This window comes from Ailuropoda melanoleuca, chromosome 6 (genome assembly GCF_002007445.2).
Source record: "Ailuropoda melanoleuca isolate Jingjing chromosome 6, ASM200744v2, whole genome shotgun sequence".
NCBI lineage: Eukaryota > Metazoa > Chordata > Mammalia > Carnivora > Ursidae > Ailuropoda > Ailuropoda melanoleuca.
The window spans coordinates 41,857,660-41,880,485 of record NC_048223.1 but is presented as its reverse complement, the minus strand read 5'-3'; the positions used below and the strand labels follow the sequence as shown (position 1 = coordinate 41,880,485).

Below are 22,826 nucleotides of genomic sequence, written 5' to 3'. Positions count from 1 at the left end.
GAGACTTTCCAATGTCAGCTTCACCTTGATTGTATTTCTTATAAACCATCAATATCTTAAAATATACCCTTTCTTAGGTTGCTTACACAAAAATTGTTCGAGGTCTATTTACGTATGGACCTTGCCTATTCTTTTTACTTACCATAAAGAATGTCCACGTTTTTAATTTTTTACTGTAAACTTTCTTTTACGTTGTCTTCTTGTGTATGTGCATGAGAGTGTGATTAGGGCAGTGACTCTGAACCCTGTCAGATTCAGTGCCCTCTTTTAATGTCTCTCTTATAATCCTAAAATAAAATTTATAGGTAATACCTACAACACATAATTTTTTTAAATCCCGGTAATGTCCTAACTGTACTAAAAAAGGAAAATTATATGTAATTTGTACTGAGATAAAATAGATTTCAATTTGTAAATGTCCAGTAATGGTAGTTAGATGACTGTACCAGTACATAGTTTTGCTGTTTTATTACTTATATAATTACATAAAAATAACGTGATATTTCTCTTTAGGTTTTCAATTTTGGAAGCCATCAGGTTTTACTCATTTGATCTATGCATACAAGCTCTACTTGACAATTATTTTATCCCATTGTTTACTCCTTTTCTTAGATGCTAAATTTGTGGAAAAAATTCCTGTAAACCATTAATATTTCCTAATGAGAGAAGGAGCATTACAGGAAGTCTGCTTGTTATGAACAATACATACCTTTTTTTTTTCTACTTATGATGTAAAACATCTGTGATTATGAATTAAGGTTATATTCTTCCTAGATTTCAAGAATTGTTGTCAGGCTGACTTTTATATGAGAAATTCTTGTGATTCTTAAATTGCAAGTAGTCATTACAATCTCGTGCATTTATCATTACAATCTCGTGCATTTATTGTTGTTGTTGGACATTTCTTTTTTTTTTTTTTTCAAAGATTTTATTTATTCAACAGAGATAGAGACAGCCAGTGAGAGAGGGAACACAAGCAAGGCGAGTGGGAGAGGAAGAAGCAGGCTCATAGCAGAGGAGCCTGATGTGGGGCTCGATCCCATAACGCCGGGATCACGCCCTGAGCCAAAGGCAGACGCTTAACCACTGTGCCACCCAGGTGCCCCTGGACAACATTTCTGATTTAAACTATTTGGAAAATTAAACATACTGAATTCAATGAAACTCTAGCCAAGGCAACAACTTACATGTGATTTTATTGACATCACGTTAGTTACTCAAATATGTTAAACCACCTGTGATTCAGAGGTGAAAAGGGAGAGTGAGAAGGAGGATGGGAAAATGACCCTAAAGGTTCTGGGACTTCTTGGAGTTAATACAATTTCATAAATGTTTTAAAGTTTCAGTTTTATGACTTTAAAACACCCTAAAATTTAAGCTTGGTCTTAGCCCCAGATTTGTCTTTTAGAGTTTCTGTTTTTCTGCCTGTTAAAAAATATTATTTTTGCTTTTAGTTTTTTAAATATTTGTTTTATACTTTTATGTTTACATATTTAATATGTTTCTGTTTCTGCTTTTGTATTTTATATGTACTTTTTAGAAAGTACACTTGTTTTTCTTCTATGTTTTAAAGGACCTGAGTGGAGGGGTGCCTGGGTGGCTTAGTAGGTTGAGCAATCTGCCTTCAGCTCAGGGCTGGAGACCCCGCCCCCCCCAAGACCCCAAGTCGGGCTCCCTGCTCAGTGGGGAGCCTGCTTCTCCCTCTGCCCCTCTTCCCCCCCCAATGGTTTCTCTTTCTCTCTCTCTCTTTCAAATAAATAAATAAAATCTTCAAAAAAATAAATAAAGGACCTGATGGAGGCATCTGAGTTCCTAAGGAAGTGGTGAGGAGCAAATTGAAAAAATTTTTTTTTATTTATTTGATAGAGATAGAGACAGCCAGCGAGAGAGGGAACACAAGCAGGGGGAGTGGGAGAGGAAGAAGCAGGCTCATAGCGGAGGAGCCTGATGTGGGGCTCGATCCCAGAACGCCGGGATCACACCCTGAGCCGAAGGCAGGTGCTTAACTGCTGTGCCACCCAGGCGTCCCAAATTGAAATATTTCTTGATGGTTTTCTTATTCTACTGAAAGGACCCTTAGCAAAGATGTAGGCTAAGTTGAAAGATGTCCAAATGGAAATTCAGGAAAGTCATTTTTCTCTAGCTCCATGATAAATCTTGATACTTGTTATATCAAATTCATCCACCATATTCTTTAGGATTGTGTTGGCCTATTATTGGGTCTTTATTTATTAACCCATGTGAATTTTAAAATCAGCTAGTCAAGTCGCACTAAAGAATTGGGGCTTTTATTGGAATTACATTGAATATCCTCTTTTTGGGGGAATACTTGATATCTTTGTAATGAGTTTTTTTACCTGTGAAAATTGTTTTCTTTTCTTTTCTTAAGATTTTATTTATTTATTTGAGAGAGGGAAAGTGAGCAAGTGAGCACCAGCAGAGGGAGAGGCAGAGAGAGAAGGAGAAGCAGGCTCCCTGCTGAGCAGGGACCCCAGGATCATGACCCGAGCCGAAGGCAGATGCTTAACCACCTGAGCCACCCAGGCACCCCTATGTTTTCTTTAATGTGTCTCATTAATGTTTCATTATTTTCTCCAAATAGGTCTCACACACACTTCGTTAGATTTATTCTCATAGTTATTGAGAGTATAAATGCCATTTTTTAATTTTTAAGATTATGCTTTCTGATATATTGAAATGAAATGGCATTTTGGGGGGCGCCTGGGTGGCACAGTGGTTAAGCGTCTGCCTTCGGCTCAGGGCGTGATCCCGGTGTTAATGGGATCGAGCCCCACATCAGGCTCCTCCGCTATGAGCCTGCTTCTTCCTCTCCCACTCCCCCTGCTTGTGTTCCCTCTCTCGCTGGCTTTCTCTCTCTGTCAAATAAATAAAAACTTAAAAAAAAAAAAAAAGAAATGGCATTTTGGATATTGATTTTTGCAGCCAACCTGCTTATAATTAAAAATATTTTTTCTGCAGTTTGTGGGTTCTTTTAGGTTTTCTCTACATATGGTAGTCCCTCCTCATCCATGGGGATATATTTCCAAGACTTCCAGCAGAAGCCAGAAATAGCAGCTAGTACCTACACACACACACACNCCACCCACCCACCATGTTTTTCCTTATGCGTACATATCTGTGATAAAGTTTAATTTGTTAGGCACCATAAGAGATTAACAATAATAATAAAGCGGAACATTTATAACAATATACTGTAATAAAAGTTATGTGAATGTGGTCTCTCTTAAAATCTTCTTGTACTATACCCACCCTTCTTGTGATTATGTGGGATAATGAAGTGATGAGATGAAGTGAGGTTAATGATGTAAGCATTGTAACATAGTGTTAAGCTGTTACTGATTTCTGAAGAAGATTATCTACTTCTGAACTACAGTTGACCTTAGGTAACTCAGGCTGTGGAAAGCAAAACTAGGGGATAAGGGGGACAGACAATAATGGTAGTTTTTCTTCTTCTTTCCAGTTTTTTAGTTTTGCTTGGTTTGGGTGCATTGGCTAAGACTTAGGATGAGGTGAAGTAAAAGTATGGGCCTTCAGTTTCTTTGTTTCAGTGGTATATTCATTTCACCATTAGAAATCACACTTCCTGTAATTTTTTTTTAAAAAACCTTTTTACTATAAAAAATTTTGAACATATATAAAGGTAGACAATAAAATAACAAATCCACCCACAACACTCATCAGTCCATGGCTGCTCATGCCCCATTACTTTGTCACAAATCACAGATACGTTGTTTCATTAATGAAACTTTTTATTTAGTGTCTCAAAGATAAGTGTTTTTTAAAAAAATTGTTGGGGTGCCTGGGTGGCTCAGATGGTTAAGCATCCAGCTCTTGAACTCAGGTCTTGACCTCCAGTTCTTGAGTTCAAGCCCCTGTTGGGCTCCCAACTGGGCATGGAGCGTATTTAAAAAAAAAAAAATTAAAAAATTGTTAACATAACCTCACTACCATTCTCATATGTAAAAAAATAATTCCTTGAGATCAAATATGCAGGGTCAAATTTCCAATTTTTAAAATGCCAAGCAAATTTTTAAATTATATTTATTTGTTTGTTTGTTTATTTTAGTAGGCTTCCACCCAGTGTGGAGCTCAGTGTGGGGCTTGACCTTACAACCCTGAGATCAAAGACCTGAGCTGAGACCAAGAGTTGGACGCTTAACTTGACTGAGCCACCCAGGTGCCCCTTTAATTATTTCAAGAAAAATCAGGATCCAAGTAAGATTTCCACATTGTGATTCATTAATATATTAGTTTCCTGTTGCTGCTGTAACAACTTACCACACACTTAGTAGCCTAAAACAACATAGGTTTATTTTCTTACAGTTTTGAAGGTCAGAAGTGGGTTTCATTGGGATAAAATCAAGGTTTCAGCAAGATTGTATTCTTCTAGAGAACTTCGAGGAGATAATTTTCCATGTTCTGGAAACTGCATGCATTTCTTGGCTTATGGGCTCTTCTGTCTTCAAAGCCAGCAGTATAGCACTTTCACATCTTTCTGACTACTTCTTTTGTCATTGCATCTCTGCTTACTCTCCTGCCTCTCTCTTATGAGGGATCTTGTGATATAGTGGGCCCAGGATAGCCCTCAGTAATTCCCCCATTTTAACACCTTTACTACATCTTTAAAGTTCTTTTTACCACATAAAGTAACATATACACAGGTCTTGGAAGTTAGGATATGGACACCTTTGGGAGGCCTTCCTCAGTCAACATTTTTTTTGTTTCTCCCTTAGTTTCTCTTTTTAAAAATTCTTGGATTTTATTTGTAGAGTTTCCCACAGTCACGATTTTGCTGATTTCATTCAGGTGATGTTAGTTCCTCTTAATTTCCTATAAATTGGTAGTTGAACCTATAGCTTGATCAGATTCAGTCTTTTTTTCCCTCCCCTCAGGAGGCATATAACATCAAGAAAGCACATAAGACTTTTTATGAAGTTAGCAACCATTAATGTTTAGTGTTTAGATCTCTTAATTCATTAGGGTTTGCAAAATGATACTCTAATTTTGTCATTCCTTCACTTATTTATTTTTTATAATAGTTTTTTGTTATGTTAGTCACCATACAGTATATTCTTAGTTTTTGATGTAAGGTTCCATGATTCATTATTTGTGTATAACACCCAGTGCATTCCTTCACTTATTAACTGGAATACTTACACAAAGAGAAACTTAGACCATTTACTTCTATTTGGTTACTTATTGGCATAGTTTATAATAGAAAGGCAGGCATACCTCATTTTGTTGTGTTTTACATTATTGTGCTTCATAGATACTGCATTTTTCACAAATTGAAGGTTTGTGGCAATCCTGCATTAAACAAGTCAGTTGGTGCCCTTTTTCCAACAGCATTTGGTTACTTTGTTATCTCTGTGTCACATTTTGTTAATTCTTGCAGTATTTCTAAATTGTTTTGTTATAGTGTGTTACTATGATCTGTGATCAGTGATCTCTGATGTTACTATTGTAATTGTTGGAACCACACTCATTCAAGGTGGCAAACTTAATCGATAAATGTCTTCTGACTACTCCATTGACCAGCCTTTTCCTGTTTTTCTCCCTCTCCCTGAGTCTCCCTGTTCCTTAAGATACAACCATATTGAAATGAGGCCAGTTAATAGCTCTATGATGGCCTCTACATGTTCAAGTGAAAGAAAATGTCTCTCACATTAAATTAAAAGCTAGAAATGATTAAGCTTAGTGAGGAAGGCAAGTCAAAAGCTGAGATAGGCCAAAAGCTAGGCCTCTTGTGACAAACAGCCAACTTGTGACTGGAAAGGAAAGGTTCTTGAAGGAAATTAAAAGTGCTACTCCAGTGAACACACAAATGATAAGAAAGCAACACAGCTTTATTGCTGATTCAGAGACAAGGTTTTAGTGGTCTGGAAAGAAGATCAAAGCGGCCACAGCACTCCCTTAAGCCAGAGCGTTGTCCAGATCAAGACCCTAACTCTCTTCAGTTTTGTGAAGGCTGAGATTGGTGAGGAAGCCCTGGAAGTCTGAAGCCAGAGGTTGGTTCATGAGGTTTAAGGAAAGAAGCCATCTCCATAGCATAAAAGTGCACAGTGGAGCAGCGAAGTGCTGATACAGAAGTTCCAAGTTATTCAGAATATCTAGCTAGGATGATTCATGAAGGTAGCTACACTAAACAACAGATTTTCAGTGTAGACCGAACAGCCTCATATTAGGAATAAGATGCCATCTAGAGAGGAGAAGTCAATGCCTGGCTCCAAAGGACAGGGTGACTCTCTTGTTATGGGCTAAAATGCAGCCTGTGACTTTAAGTTGAAGCCACTGCTTCACGTACCATTGTGAAAATCCTAAGGCCCTTCAGAATTATGCTAAATCTACTCTCCTGTGCTCTATAAATGGAACAACAAAGCCTGGGGGAGATCACATCTATTTACAACATGGTTTCCTGATTATTTTAAGCCACTTCTGAGACCTACTGCTAAGGAAAAAAAGATTCCTTTCAAAGTACTACTGCTCACTGACAAATCACCTGGTCACCAAGAGCTGCAATGGAGATGTGCAATGAGAATTACTGTTGTCTTCATGCCTGCTAACACAATATCCATTCTGCAGCCCATGGATCAAGGAGTAATTTTGACTTTTTTTTTTTTAAAGAATTTTTATTTATTTATGTGACAGAGAGAGAGCCAGCGAGAGAGGGAACACAGCAGGGGAGTGGGAGAGGAAGAAGCAGGCTCCCAGCAGAGGAGCCTGATGTTGGGGCTCGATCCCATAACGCCGGGATCACGCCCTGAGCCGAAGGCAGACGCTTAACGACTGCGCTACCCAGGCGCCCCCCCCCTTTTTTTAAAGATTTTTTAAATTTTGACTTTCAAGTCCTATTATTTAAGAAATACATTTCACAAGGCTTTAGCTGCCATAGATAGTAATTCCTATGATGGATCTGGACAAAGTAAATTGAAAACCTTCTGGAAAGGATTCACCATTCTAGATGCCAAGAACATTTCGTGATTCCTGGGAAGAGGTTAAATATCAACATAAATAGGAGTTTGGAAGAAGTTGATGGCTTTAAGGCATTCAGTGGAGGGAGTAACTGCAGATGTGGTAGAAATAGCAAGAGAACTAGAATTAGAAGTGGAGCCTTCGCTGTGCAGTAAGTTTTTATCTCGATGTAGTCCCAATAGTCTATTTTTGCTTTTGTTTCGCTTGCCTCAGGAGACGTATAGAAGTTGCTACAGCCAATGTCAAAGAAGTTACTGCCTTTATTCTCTGCTAGGATTTTTATGGTTTATGGTCTTACAGTTAGGTCTTTGATCATTTTGAGTTTATTTTTGTGTAAGGTGTAAGAAAGTGGTCGAGTTTCATTCTTTGCATGTTGCTGTCCAGTTTTCCCAACACCATTTGTTGAAGAGACTTCTTCCGATTGGATATTCCGATGGGGTAAATAGGTGATGGGTATTAAGGAATGTACCTGTTACGATGAGCACAGGGTGATGGAAGTGTTGAATTACTACATTGTACACCTGAAACTCATACAACACTGCATGTTAACTAACTGGAATTAAAATAACCTGAAGGGGAAAAAAAAAAAAAGAAATGGAGCCTGAAAATGTGACCGAGTTGCTACAGTCTCATGATAGAACTGGAGTGGATGAGGAGCTGCTTCTTATGAATGAGGAAATAAAGTTTTTCTTGGGATGGGATCTACTCCTGGTGAAGATTCTGTGAAAATTGTTGAAGTGACAGCAAAATATTTAAAATATTACATATATTTAGTTGATAAGTAGCATCAGAGTTTGAGAACATTGACTCCAATTTTGAAAGAAATTCTGTGGGTAAAATGCTATCAAACAGCATCATGTTCTAGAGAAATCATTCATGAAAGGAAAAGTCAGTTGTTGCAGCAAACTTCATTGTTGTCTTATTTTTAAGAAATTGCCACAGTCACCCCACCCTTTAGCAACCACCACTCTGATTGGTCAGCAGCCATCAACATTGAGGCAGGACCCTCCACCAGCCAAAAGATTACAACTTGCTGAAAGCTTAGCTAATGGCTAACATTTTTTAGCAGTAAAGTATTTTATAATTAAGGTATTTACTTTTCTTAAGACATAATGATATTGCATGCTAGTTGCTAGTGCAAAATACAGGGTAAACATGACTTTTATATGCACGGGAAAATGAAAAAATTCACTTGACTCACTTTGTTGCGATATTCCCTTTATTGCAGTGGTCTGGAACAGAATCCACAGTATTTCTGAGGTATGCCTGTAGTTCATATGATTCTTTCCTTTCATTTACTAATCGTCAAAATATTAAGGTGGTCTTCTAGCATCTTCCAACATTGGCCAAATAGTTTTTATCATTATGAATTCTTGTATTTAAACATACATGTGTTTCAAGACAATGCAGTTATTATCCTCATTAATATTTAAATGTCCTATCTTGACATGACCCTAGTAATCTCTTATAGCATCTTCGCTGTCTGGTATCACAAGATGTCCTGTTTCCTGTTCCTGTCCTGGAATCAGCGACTTCTCCAAGAAACTGTTTCTTTTTAGTGGGAAATAGTATGTATGTGAGTGCTAGTGGAACTCATTGTTACTCGTTTGATTGTTCTAGATTTTTTCAATGAATAGGATAGGTTTTATCTTAATTTTAAAGAAAAATACATCATGAGTTCATAGTGATTCTAATTTAGTTCCAGGACTGCATTTTTTACTACTTCTGTATGTCTTCTATTTACTTCAATCAACGAAATTTCTAAAAGCATTGAAGTTTCTTTTTTGCAGAGTTTAGTGTTTGTTCCTAGGGTATATCCCCCTGGAGAGAGATAATCAAATTACTATACTTCAGAGTCACCTGAAATATAGTCTTCTGTGTGGTTATAATACTAATTTGGTGTACGTTTAGGTTCATTTATTTAGTTTTCAATGAAATTAGTTATTGCTACAAATACAGTGTATTCAAAATAGTCTGGTTTCCTTCTCTATTCCTTATAGACTGTTCCTTACCATTAAAAAAATTGTTTTCTGATTGTTTTTCCATTGCTGTTATTTTTAATAAACATTTCTAACTTTATTTACTTGTAGTCCTCTTTATATATATGCATTGTCCTAGCTTGCTTTTTTCACTTAACAGTATATCATGGAGGTACACCTGGGTGGCTCAGTTGCCTAAGCATCTGACTCTTGATTTCAGCTCAGGTCATGATCTCAGGGTCGTGAAATCAAGACTTGTGTCAGTCTCCATGGTCAGCAGGGAGTCTGCTTGAGATTCTCTCCCTCTCCCCCTCCCCCTGGTCACTTTCTCTAAAATAAATAAATAAAATCTTAAAACAATATCATGGAGGTTATTGCATAGCAGAATTAGGATAGTCCTCATTTTTATTTTTAAAGTATTACAGTACCCTATGTAGCATGGAGTTTATTGAACCTGTCTCATATTGATGAATGTTTGGACAGTTTCTGGTCTCTTGTAATGAATAATGTTCACATGTTCTTAATTTTGTTAGTGTATCTTAGGGATAGATTCCTAAGTGAGATCTTACCAAGTATGCCTGTTTTTCCTGCTGATTTGAGATACTGCTTTTATTATCTGTAAAATCTGTTTAGTCTGTGAGTCTATTTGTAGATTTTTCAATTATGTTTTAACAGCTTTATTGATATAATTTATATACTATACAATTTATTAATTTGAAGGTACAATTCATTGATTTTGTAGTATATTTACAGATATCCACGACCATCAGTACAGTTAATTTTAGAATATTTTCCTCACCTTAAGAAGATGCCTGTGCCCTTTCGCAGATACCACCTTATCCCCCGACATTCCCTAGTTCTAAGCAACCAGTAATCTGCTTTCTATCTCTGTAGGTTTGCCTATTCTGGACATTTCTTGTAAGTTTAATATATAACATCTGTCCATTTATGACTTTTTTTTTCACTTACAGTGTTTTCAAGGTTCATTCATGTTGTCAGTCCTATTTATGACCACATTTTTGTTGAGTGAGTACACCACATTTTCTTTACCCATCAGTTGAAGGCCATGTGGGCTTTTGCACCTTTATTGTGAATAATGCTGTAATGAACATTGGCATACAAGTATCTGTTTGTGTCCTGCTTTAATTCCTTTGGATATATACCTAGGAGTGAAATTAATTATTGGCCACTCAGTGTTTTTGTGACACCTGTCACTTTATACCTTCCCTTTTTTCCTGTGCTTCATAGAGGGTTTTTCTCCATGTTCCCTTCTCCAGTGGTAAACTGCTCCTTACACTGTCCTTGCTAGTCTAGTTGTGGGGAATGGGAATGTTCTCTGTTTTTCTGGTCCAGCTTCAGTCTTAGGAGCCCCCTTTGTTCTTGGGGGTGAGGCTTTATCAGAGATCCTGCCTCTCCTCAACTGTAGACCTCTAATCATCAGAGCCCAGGATGATTTTCTGCTTCTCCCTCTGAAGTACAGAATTTTTTTTTCTTTTCTCTTTGCTCAGCAGCCGTGAGTTTTTACCTGGGTCCTAGGGTGACAGTATTTGTCTTTCTCTCAATAGCTTCATACTTTTGTTTCTTACAAGACAAGAGTATGGGGAAGGAAAGGTTTGTGCCTTTCCTACAGAGGCAGCTGCTCCCTTTGTTAGCGCTTTACAACCAAGAGATACTTTTTCCAATCATGAGTGTCCAGTGGAGGTTTCTGGAGAAAGACCTTGTAAATGGCTCTCTCTCCTTTTGTGTCTCTGGCTACTAGGGATTACATATTTTCATGCTAACCCACATTCGGCTATTAACAGTGAGTTAAATGTAGTTGAACTCTTAACCCACTTGTATCACATTTTCATTTTCCTTCTGTCCTCTGCCACATGTGTCCTACCGCTTATGTCCCATCTCTCCTTGGGGGCATCTGTCTTTCCTTAAATTTCAGGCTAGTTGATTATCCTACAACTTCAGCTTTCTGATGGATTCAGGAATATATATGGTTTTATAGATTATTTGACTTTTTCTTGTTGTAGTGGGAGTGGTATTTTTTTTCCAGTGTCTCCATCCTAGACAAAAGCTGAAATTTTTGTGTAATTAAAGGTGCTCTTATTTTTCACTTCCATTTAGGAAACATTTCAACATTATGGGAAAGTTGTATGTATATAGTCAGTGAACTTCTTTGTACCCTTCACCTAATTTGCCAGTTACTAACATTTTGCCAAATACGCTTTATCACTATATTCCTGCATATTTATACACCATCATCATTATTATTATTTTATTATTATTATTGTTGTTATTCTTGAACCGTTTGAGAGTAGGGTGCCCTAACCTCATGACTGTTTACCCCTGAATACTTCAATCTCCTTATTTTTTTTAAAAAAAACTTGGTAATATATGAAGATCTTTATATGTCAGTGATTATAAGGTAGTAAAGAATGCATTGGTACTTTGTATTCATTAAAATTTCTTTCTATCTGTAGGTATCATTAATGGGATTGGAAATTTTAAGTGCCTTTGTGGACAGATTATCAACACGATTTAAGTCCTATGTAGTAATGGGTAAGTTAACTTTATTAAAAATTATTGTAGGTTTTGATATGCTGACTTTTTTTCTCATGGATTTTATAGAATTGATTCTCTGTGAATGCAAAAATGTGATTTTGTACAACCCAGAGATTTACTTAGCATTTTAGGTTGCCTAGACATAAAAGATTTTAAGCCTGTTTAAATAAATATTTCCTTTGAGACAAAAACAAAACAAAACAAAAGCAAAAAACACACTAAATATAATGTTGATAGATTTTTACTTCATATTTTAAAATGTTTTACTGTAACTTTTACTTTTTCTGTAACATTAAAAATTTGTAACTTAACAGCATGACTTTTTTTCTTTTTTGCTCTTTTTAATTATTCATTTATTTTTTCCCTTTTCAAATTTTTATTTAAATTCTAGTTAACATGCAGTGCAATATTGGTTCCAGGAGTAGAATTCAATGATTCATCACTTACATAGAACACCCTGTGCTCATCATAACAAGTGCCCTCTTTAATACCCGTCACCCATCTGTCCTACTCCCCACCCATATCCCTCCATTAACCCTCCCTTTGTTCTCTATCATTAAGAGTCTCTTATGGTTTGTTTCCCATTCTCCTTTTTCTCCCCCTTTCCATATGTTTGTCAGTTTTGTTCTTAAATTACATATATAAGTGAAACCATATGGTATTTGTCTTTCTCTGACTTATTTCAGTTAGCATAATATAGTCTAGTTCCATCCATGTCATGGCACATGGTAAGATTTCATTCTTTTTGATGGCTGAGTAATATTCCATTATATATAGACACACACACACAACCCACATCTTTTTTATCCATTCATCAGTTGATGGACATCTGGGCTCTTGCCATAGTTTGACGGCTGTTGATGATGCTGCTGTAAACATCGTGGTGCATGTACCCCTTCAGATCTGTATTTTTGTATCCTTTGGGTAAATACCTAGTGGTACAATTGACAGATCATAGGGTAGTTCTATTTTTAACTTTTTGAGGAACATCCATACTGTTTTCAAGACGGGCTGCACCAGTTTGCATTCCTACAGCACCATTTGTTAGACTATCTGTGAAGGACCAGTTCTTTTGTTGCTAGTCTGTTGCAAATGAATATTTTGTAAAATACAATAAAAGTACAGCAAAGTGAAAGGAAAAAAATACAAGGCCCAATTTTTTATTATTAAATTCAGTAAATAAAATAATTTTGCTCAGATTGTTTTTGAAATTTTATTTTATAAACACTCTCAATTTTTTTTTACCACAAATAGTTTGTAGATTGGTCTGGGCTGCCAGCCACACCTTGGGGTGCACTTAGAGCAGTGTGTTTGCAGTACAGTGCTTTTCTTTGTGTAATGGTTAGTATTACAATGTTGACTTTGACCTGCTTTCTAAACCTGAGTGACCTTCATGGTCACATTTTGGAGTGCATTGATGAGTAGATTTGGTTCCTATTATATAGAAATACTTAAGGGGGGAAGAAATATTTAAGGGAAACCTCAGATGTTTGTGATTTTCTTTTATGTGTTAAGTTAATGCTTCATAATGCCTCACACTTATTTTTGAATTGTCTTTGGTCAGCTTTTTACTCAAGTTTTGTATACCCCCAAATTCTGCTGGTTTCTTCTTTTTATTTTTATTGTTTAGCTACCCTTTAAGCAAAAGCATCTTAGTTGAGTTTCCCTTTATTATTCCCTTTTTAATCAGTACCTGTTTCCGATTCATTCTTTGTATGAGTATCCTCTAGAAAGGTGATTTTTTTACTGTGTCAGTCTTCTGCTTAAAAATCCTATGGTGTTAAAAAGTATGCTCTGCAGACATGTTTTACTGGCTTATGTATTTTCTTAAAGCATTTTGAATCATTATTTAAATTTAGAACATTTTACATAAAAATTCATGTTTATAACTTGTCTTGAACAATTGGTCAATATGGCAACCCTGATCTTCCACTCCCTGTACTTTTTGGCTGAAGTTTTGTCATAGCTTCTCTTTGAATGGGTCATGAGCTTTCTGATTCATAAGTCCCTTCCATCTCCTCTTGTCTCCTCATAACTGAGAATATCAGTTATGATACGGCGAGCTTGGAATACTGCCATTTTTAGAGCTGATTCATTTTTGGCATTTTCTGTATGTCCTTGACTGTAGGCATTTATGTTTGTGACCCCTGCCCTGTAGTAGTTCCCTGTTATTAGTTGTGACAGATAGTATTTTAGGCTTGACAGTAATTCTAGGTATTACGTATCTTGCTTATTTTTTGAACACAAGGAGGGCCAGATGGGGGTGTGATGCTCTGACTGCTTGTAATGAGGCAGTAGGAGTATTGGGACCAGAATCCTAGTTTCTTGCCTCCCTGGACTTTCCTGCTTTCCGAATTTCTGTTTTGCTGTCCTTTGGTGTTCTAGTTCTCTCAGCATGTATGCCCCTTCTGCATTTCAATAGCCTTATTTATCAGTGATCTTTAGCAAGTACTCTTTTCCACTTCAGCTAATCAGAAACTTGCTCACTCTTGTTAATTCTGGCCTAATTTGTTCATGCTTCTGCTGTGCTGTTCTTTCTGTTTGAAATCCTCTCCTCTTAGGGCTCCCGGGTGGCACAGTCAGTTGGGTGGCATAGTCAGTTAAACGTCCGACTCTTGGTTTTGGCTGAGTTTGTGATCTCAGGGTCCTGAGATTGAGCCCCACATGGGGTTCCATGTAGAGTCGGCTTGGGACACTCTCTGCCCCTCCCCCCTTCTGTCTCTCAAGTACATAAATAAATCTTTTAAAAAAATCCTTTTTTCTATTTAAAAGATTTACTTCAGATTTCAACATCTGGGAGCTTTTCATATTAACCTCACCCTACACTGAAGTTTTCTTTACTCCATGGTTCTTAGGCCCTTAAATACTTAATAAATTACATTAAGTTGCTTCTATTCATGTTTCATATGTCTACATAGGCTTATATGTGTAATTTTTTTATCTTCTAATCTCCTACTCTTTATGCTTGCTTCTGTGCATTAATGTTAGCCAGTATCATTTTCACTTTGAACCCTACGTGTTCATCATTTTCCTTGGTGAAACTTGAACTTGTTATTAGTTGAGAGTCGTGTGGTATAATAGGAAAATTTTATCACTACTTTGCTACCGTATATTGTCTACTCGTCATCCATTTATTAGGCCTTATGTACTTTTAACCTAGATGAGAGCTTATCCTTGCACTGTTTCTAATTTGTGTGGTAGCTCTGTGAGGTAGGCAGTGTATCTGTGTACTCTTAAGGAGGTACGGTACTAAACTAAGAGTCCCAGGGTTAACTTTCTTGTTTACCCTGACTTAGAACCTAGCCAAACCATGTTAGGAACCTTTCTGTGAAAGGAAGGAATTGAATTAAGTTATGTGCGGAAGGTGTTTTTTAAATAATATAATCCTAAGATATATGTAACTTGATGTGAGTGATATTTTCTTTTGGTGCACTTAGGTTATTACAGCTGTTTTTACCTTTTTACGTTAAAAGTGAAGAGATGTTTTAGGAAAATGGAGATTCATGCTCAGTTTTAGATGAAGTGTCAGAAAGAGTATGGGCTCTATTGATGTATTCCTTTAATATAAAATATTTAAATTTTCTTTTTGTGACCACATATACTGTGGAAAAATAAGCTTTTCAAACAAAAAAAATATATACAATTTACATTTAACACTGATTACCAATCCTGGTTTTATGATAACTGAATTCAGCAAAGGATCTCATATTTTACAAATTTTAAGCAGATAGTTTTAATCGAAAATGGAATTACAGAAAGAGTATTAGCAGAGTTGGGCTACCTGGTCGTCAGTTTTGCATCTTGTAAAATGGTATGTGTCTCATACAGTGCTGAGAGAATAAAACATACCAGCTGTGCTTTAAACTTCTTCTGTGTTTCACTGTTCTAATTCCAGTATAAGGTAAAAACTCTGTTTTGGATTCCCATAATTATCTTTTGAGTATTCATCATGTTGAATGGTAAAATTCAGTGGTCATCATATTAGATACAGATTTTTTTTTTTTTTTTTTTTACCAGTTTTCCTTCATACTCTTACTAGCCATGTGAGGTTTAGGCCTGCATCCCTCCTTATTTTATAGACAAGGAAACTTTGAAATGCAGAGAAGTTTACTGTCTTACATAACTAATAACTGGTAGAGCTAGAATAAAATCTTACTCTACATGACACCAAGAGAGTATATGTTAAAAACGAATTCTAATGCAAAAAATTCATGGATTTTTTTGTTCAATAACTATAATTAAAAGTTTATTAGTGTGAAGTTGTTTGTTTTCATTGTTTATATTTTAAAAAATTTTACTTTTTCATACTGAAGTGAGCTATTGTTTGGGCCAACATTTTAATTTTCTTTTTGGAGTTAAATTCCACCTCAAGAATGAAGTGGCTATTTTTTTTTCATACTACTGTTGTATGATTGTTAAAACACACGCACGCAGAACACCTCAGTTACAAGTAAATAGAAGTAGTTATGACTGGGACCTAATTGTGTGGATTATTTAAGTCCTGGTTTCAACTTGCTATTTGTGTGACTTTGGGCAAGGTATTTATTTAATCGTTTGGGGCCTTCTTTCTCTCACAGGGCCTACTCTATTTCATGGGATTGTTCTGAGGATGACGTGAGATAATTCAGTGCTTAGTACATAATAATATTTAATGTTTATTAAGTGTTTATTACTGTCTTCTGCCACTCAGAAGTTACCAGAACCAGAGTCCCACAACAGCTAATCCTGCAGATGTCAGTGATCTTCTCTGATGTTAATGATACATCTAAGCAAGATGAGAAATGTTTATATTATTCCGACTGACAGATACTTCAGTTGCCTCATGATTAGGCTTATAATTTTATGGCAGGGACTTTGTTTTCTTACACAGTCATTTCCTTGATCAAGCTTAGGGTTTTGTATGATACCATTTCATTTGGTATAGTGGGCTCCTTCTTACTCTAGTCGGATTTTCTTCCAAAAAGAGTGTAATTTCTTTTTTCCTTAACTGTTGTTGTTTATTATTATTACATCGGTCTGGTTGTTATATTGTAGACAGTGTTATATTGTAGAAGATATTTGTATCAAATTATATATACAATTAATTATAATTGTCTATAAATAAACGAGAGAAAATCCTTTTCTCTATCTCATTTCTTCTTCCTTGTTTAAACTAGGCCTCAGCCTTCATTGCCTCAGGGAAGGGAAGGCTATAGCTATCATGTCAAAAGAGAAAAGAAGTTAACTTCTTTGCCTTCAAACATGTAGGATGATGCTTGCGATGGTGGGGGTGGTAGGTGACAATGAATGTTTACTCAGTGCCCTTCACTCTGAGTGGTTTACATTTATTCCCTTTTTAGTTTTCAGTCGTCTTCGGAGGTGAGTATTGCTGCAGACATTAATGGTTGAGGATATAAAGACAAAAGGAGATGAAATATTGTGGCCAGTACCTTGTAACACCACACAAGGGGCAGTGGTAATTTAAGGGATTACAGAAAGATAATTTTGACTATGAGATATTTTTGCCCTATGAGTGGACTTTAGAATCTGTACCCTCTGAGTTCTAGCTCCCGCCTTCCTTTCCCTTCACCCTCATCCTCATTAGATGTGATTTCTTTGTGGTGCTTTATTGATTTATAGTTACAGAAACCTTTATCGTGAAAACTGTCCAAGAATGGACTCTCTAACCTTTTCCTGCCTCCTTTCATGAAATAGTGCCACAGTCTTGGACATAGTAGAGAAAAACTTCAATCCCAGGGGCCTAGGCTTTTATTTTTTATCAGTTGAGTAATATGTCATACATACATAAGTGTATATCACACATGTAATTGTACACCAACACCTGCTGTGCCCAGGTTGGGAAACTGGAACTCTGCCATCCTAGATACTTCCTCTCTGCATTCCTGATGACACCTCCCTCCCCAGAGGTAACCACCAACATGACCTTTCAGATAACCATTCCCTGCTCATCTGTAGAGCTTGACTAGCCATACACATCTCTAAATATTATAATATTTAGTCTTGTTTTTTGAACATTATCACAAGTGGATATCATGTTGTATGTATGCTTTTGAAATTTCCTTCTCTGTTATTTTTGATTAGACTCATGAGTAAAGGAAATAATTTGCTTACCTCTTAACTTTTCATTTATGGAAACAAGCTGTGTATAATTTTTTAAAATATAGCTTATAATGGAGATGAATTATGAATATTTACTCTCTTCTGCCTTTCTCTAGTTATTGTAGCTTTAATAGACAGAATGGGAGATGCCAAAGACAAGGTTCGAGATGAAGCTCAGACTCTGATATTGAAGCTAATGGATCAAGTAGCACCACCTATGGTAGGCCTTCATTTTCAAATTTAGATTTTGCTAACGAATGGTGAAATATCAGTAAAGATAGCTAGTAATCACAGCAAATCATTGAAGCCCCAGGGGACACGAAAGCTGAAATTTTGAACAATGAATTGTTGTTAATTCTTTAAAGGAATTGAAATTTAAGATAAAACGTCAATATTTAACTTTTGGGTTTTTTTATTTTCTTTTTCCTATTTTCTACTCTGACACTTTTTACATAGCTAACTCAGAGATTCTGTTGGCCACTATGCTGGCTATATTATTCTTTAAGATTTTCTAGTTTTTCTTACGTGCAGATAATAGTGTTCATTGAGAAAGCTCATTTTGAGAACTGCTGAATGTTATATTAATTTGTGCAACTTTTACAGCAATAAGAAGAAAATTTTTTATTTGAACAGGTGGTTACTAATTGTATAAGACATATTCTATGACACCGACTTGTGTTTTATGAATACAGTAGAAAAAAATACCCTGATGGAGATGTTTTGAAAGGAGGGCAAAAAGTGGTGCCTAGGTGGCTCAGTCAGTTAAGCATCTGACTCTTACATCTCAGCTCAGGTCTTGATCTAAGGGGTCATGAGTTCAAGCCCCATGTTGGCCTCCATGCTGGGCATGGAGCCTGCTTAAAAAGCACGATAATAAATTGACATGTAAACAAAGATTTATAGAGTACCTCATGTTGAGTAGGAAAAAAATCAGAATTTACAATATATACAATGGTATTATGGGTTATTACCTAAAATACAGTTTTAAAATTATAATATATATTGCATATGTTTTATTTAAAAATTCCAAAAACAAACTGTTTGCCCAGATATTTTATACCTTAGAATGAAGTCCTTGTTAATAGTTTAGTGGGTATCCTTCAACACTTGTTTAGTGGTTTAAATTTTAACTCATTTTTGACATGCTATTATAAGCAGTTCTATGAGGAACATCCTTGTACATATGTCTTTGGGTGTAAATATAAGTATTTATATAGAATAGTGTTTCAGAGATGGTGTTGCTGAATCAGATTACTCACATTTAAGATTTTCTGAGTAAACTTCCAAGTTACCTTCCAGAAAGTTTGGCAGAAAGAGAAATATTAGTAGAACTGAATAAAGTGCCCAGGAAGAGGTGCACGTGCACGTGTGTATGTGTATGCAAGAATCTAATAAATGGTAAGGATGGTGTTTCTAAATATGGAGAAAGTATTGATTGAGACAATTGGCTGTATGTTTGGAAGAATAAAGTGGGGTTCCTTCCTACACCAAATTCGTATAATTGTTTAACATACAGGTTATGTATCCTTTTTACAAAAGAAAACTATAGTAGGCCGCAATAAAATGACTTAACAAATAATGTTTCTGTATTTGGATCCAGTGCTAAAGGGAAAAAAGCCTGAATTATAAAATGTTGAAAAAACCTGTTACATGTGACAGTTTGGAGTGGTTGCTAGGCAACATTGGACCTTTTAAATGCTTACTGGACTACTGGGCTTATAATGGTAGGATTGTTGGGAGGTTTCCAAAGCTTAGAAAGAATTCTACGTCCCTGGAAATTCTAAGGTTTTTAGGTATTGGACATAGTTTTCCTGAAAATAATTGAAATCTAAAGTGAAAGATGGACATAGTTTTTCTGAGAATAACTGAAATCTAAAGTGAAAGATACTAAATAAAAACTAAAAATGTGATTAAGATACTTAATGGGTGAGAGCACATTAGTACAAATTGACTTAGAAAAACTTGTAGAGAAGTAAAGTCTGATGGGAAAATTTAGTTATCATTAAGGTTGGTGATGAGGTTGGGAATAAAAAAGGATTATAACATGAGTAATTTAATTTTTTGTTACACTTGTTTACTTTTCTTTTAAATAGTACATTTGGGAACAGTTGGCTTCTGGTTTTAAGCACAAGAATTTTCGATCTCGAGAAGGCGTGTGTCTGTGTCTTATTGAAACTTTAAACATGTAAGTTTATGATTACTAAAAATAGCCATCTTGTTTTTCGTTTTCCTAAAAGGAAAAAGCAATATCCATTTCGTAAAGCTTGAAGAAAGCTATGGAAATAACATTTTAAATAGTTATTAATTGATTTCTGGTATGAGAGTTTTTCATTTGATATCTTTAGCTGTTAATTTTTTATGTGTATGTTAATTTAAAATTATTAGTCAGTGATAAGAATTTCTCTTTTTTTCTTGAGTAAGTTAATAGTTTCTACCCAGAATAGATGGTCATATAACAAATATGTTGATATAACTTAGGATCTACTTCTGTTCTGGACCCAGTTTGGAATTGTTTTTAACTCAGTGGTATTTCAAATATCGTAGCCATTTCCCCCCAGCTAGGTTTTCTAGACCAGTGTGGATGGTTACCCAAATCACAGACCAAACAAACAAGACTCTTCCAGGTAACTAGAGAGTGAATCAGTATGTAGAGCTCTGACAGCCTGAGCCACAGAGCTCAGAACTCCAGTCCAAAGTTGTTAGGGCTTTTGATCTCTTTATGGATTATTTGCTCAAGTTCTACGCAACAAGATAGGTGATATATAGTAGCTTTCAGCTTTTTCTGTAGTGTTACTTCCTTTTTTCTAACTATACCTTCATTTATTTTCTATTACTCTACTGTGGTCCTTTCTGCCATCTAGAGCTTGTAAGTGCATTCAGTTCTGCACAACTTTTGTGGTTTTTGGCTCTTCTATCATTTGCTTTCAACCCATGACCTCATCAAAATATTAATAAGCATAAATAAAGGTTTCATTGGAATGCAAATTTACTTGAGACCCAGCATCTAAAAAAAATCACTATTTTAAAGCAAAAGCTCTAATTTTCCTGAGTGATCAGTAGGTTGCCAGGTGTAAGAGCGCCATTGGTTGAACATTTTGTTCTGTTGGATCATGTGTTGACAGTTTTCATTGTCAGTCATGATTTTTCAAGTTTGCATATTTCACATTGTTTAGAATTAGTTTTTGCTTGTGTCTGATGTCCTTCATGTTTTAATGATGTGTACCCACGCTCTCCACCATGTGTGTCTTGATATAGACGAGAAGAAAGTATAAGGATGTTTTGTTTACTGCTTGATTAAAACCAAATTCTCTTTATTTTTGTTTCAAATTATATTTAGTTTTGGGGCTCAGCCACTAGTCCTCAGCAAGTTGGTACCACATTTGTGTATCCTATTTGGAGATTCCAACAGTCAGGTAAAATTTTACTTACATTCAAGCATTGACTAATTTTTTTTTTGGCTATCTCTTCTTTTCTAGTTTCCCTTATTCCATTTTAAAAAAAGAAGAGGGAGGGTGGGGGGGGAGTGAAATCAAGATTTCACCTCATTTTTTCTTTTAAAATCCACCAAGGTTACTTTCTAAGAACACATTATATTCACATACGTTGCTTAAGTTTGTCGTTTGGCTAGTATTAAGGATATATGGGACTAAAAGGATAGTTCTTGGGTTTGAAAGATTAAGTGACAAAGAACCGAACCTGGATTCCTTTTTATAGTCCTCCTACATGTTAATTGTGAGGACAGGTTGTCAGCTTCCTTTCTTCATTCCTGAATGTGGTTGCCTAACAACAGCTTTTTGCAATAGTCATAACCCTGTTTAACAGAGGGAATTTGTACCAGTGGTGTACCACTTGTTAGAAATTTCTTTACCTGAGCTGTGTATGCTGTAGGCATAATACAGGAGTGTATTCTGGATCTTGTCTATCCTAGTGGAGTTGAATCTTGACTGTAACCTTTTTGGCATAGCTTGGGCATTTGGAATAACCCTGGATAGTTTTCCTTGCTATTAGGCCCTAGCTCTGCCTCTAGAGGTTTGAAGAGAGTTCTATTACCTCTTTATTTGCTCTTTGACAATGAGCTATGCGAGGGAACTAGAGCTGTCTTCCAAAGTCCTGTCTTGAGGCCACATTTTTTTTTAATTGTGGTAATATATATACGACATAAAATTTACCATTCTAATCATTTTTTTTAGTGTGTAATTCATTGGTATTAAGTACATTCACACTGTTGTGCAACCATCACCACCATCCATCTCCAGAACTTTTTCATCTTCCCCAACTCCATACCCATTAAACAGTGACTCCCCATTCTTCCCAACCCCCCAGCTCCTGGCAACCACGTTTTGCTTTCTCTCCATATGATTGTACTACTCTAGGTACTTCATGAAAATGGAACCATACAATCTGTCCTTTTGTATCTGGCATATCTCTAATAGCATGTGTCTTCAAGGTTCATCCGTGTTGTAGCATGTGTCAGAATTTCCACTCTTTCCTTTTTAAGGCTGAATAATATTCCATTGTATGTGTATACTATATTTTGTTCATGCACTCATCCTTAGATGGACATTTGGGTTGGTTCCACTTTTTGGCTGTTGTAAATAATGATGCATTGGTGTTGAGTTCAGACCACATTCTTGAAGGGCAGTTTTATTCCAGGAGAGTATATTAACCGCAATAATGATTTGGATTCATACAGTTATTGGCAGTTCTTTGTGCAGTCTTACTACAAATAAAAGATTTTTAAAAAGCCACATTATTAACTTTTATGTACATGTTTGTTAGATTTCTACAAAACCTTGCAAGGTTTCTCTAGAGTTTTCTCGACCGGTCCTGTTGGTCTTACGCCAAAATCTCTCGGGTTTAGAGGCATTAAAACCAACTGAGAACTTCTAGTTGTAATGGTGCCTTGAGACGAAGTATTTTATTATGTCTCATCTAAGTTTAAGTTTTGAATTCTTTGGCAGGTGAGAGATGCTGCAGTATTGGCTATAGTGGAGATCTATAGACACGTGGGAGAAAGAGTGAGGGTGGATCTTTGTAAGAGAGGAATTCCTCCTGCTAGGTAAGTCTTGCTAAATTTCTTTTTGTTTGTTTGTTTGTTTTTTGGCCGCTCGTTTAATAAGTTTTAATTTCATGTGTTTCTTTTAAATAGTTTCAATTTTCTGAGATGTTATAAAATTCACAAGATACAAAAAGATATGTAGG

General features: G+C 36.0%; 1 protein-coding gene across 40 annotated transcripts in view; it reads left to right on the top strand.

The window, feature by feature from the left end:
• The window catches only part of CLASP2 (cytoplasmic linker associated protein 2), a 173,544-nt gene that overhangs the window by 3,654 nt on the left and 147,064 nt on the right, over positions 1–22,826 (top strand). For 39 of the 40 annotated variants that reach the window (XM_034662310.1, XM_034662303.1, XM_034662308.1 and 36 more), the window contains exons 2-6: positions 11,444–11,522; positions 17,741–17,844; positions 19,718–19,809; positions 20,962–21,037; positions 22,586–22,683. In XM_034662310.1, coding sequence (XP_034518201.1) covers positions 11,444–11,522; positions 17,741–17,844; positions 19,718–19,809; positions 20,962–21,037; positions 22,586–22,683 — 449 coding nt within the window. Of the gene's footprint in view, positions 1–8,221; positions 8,254–11,443; positions 11,523–17,740; positions 17,845–19,717; positions 19,810–20,961; positions 21,038–22,585; positions 22,684–22,826 lie in introns of all 40 variants that reach the window. The other variant, XM_034662306.1, reaches the window with a different exon arrangement.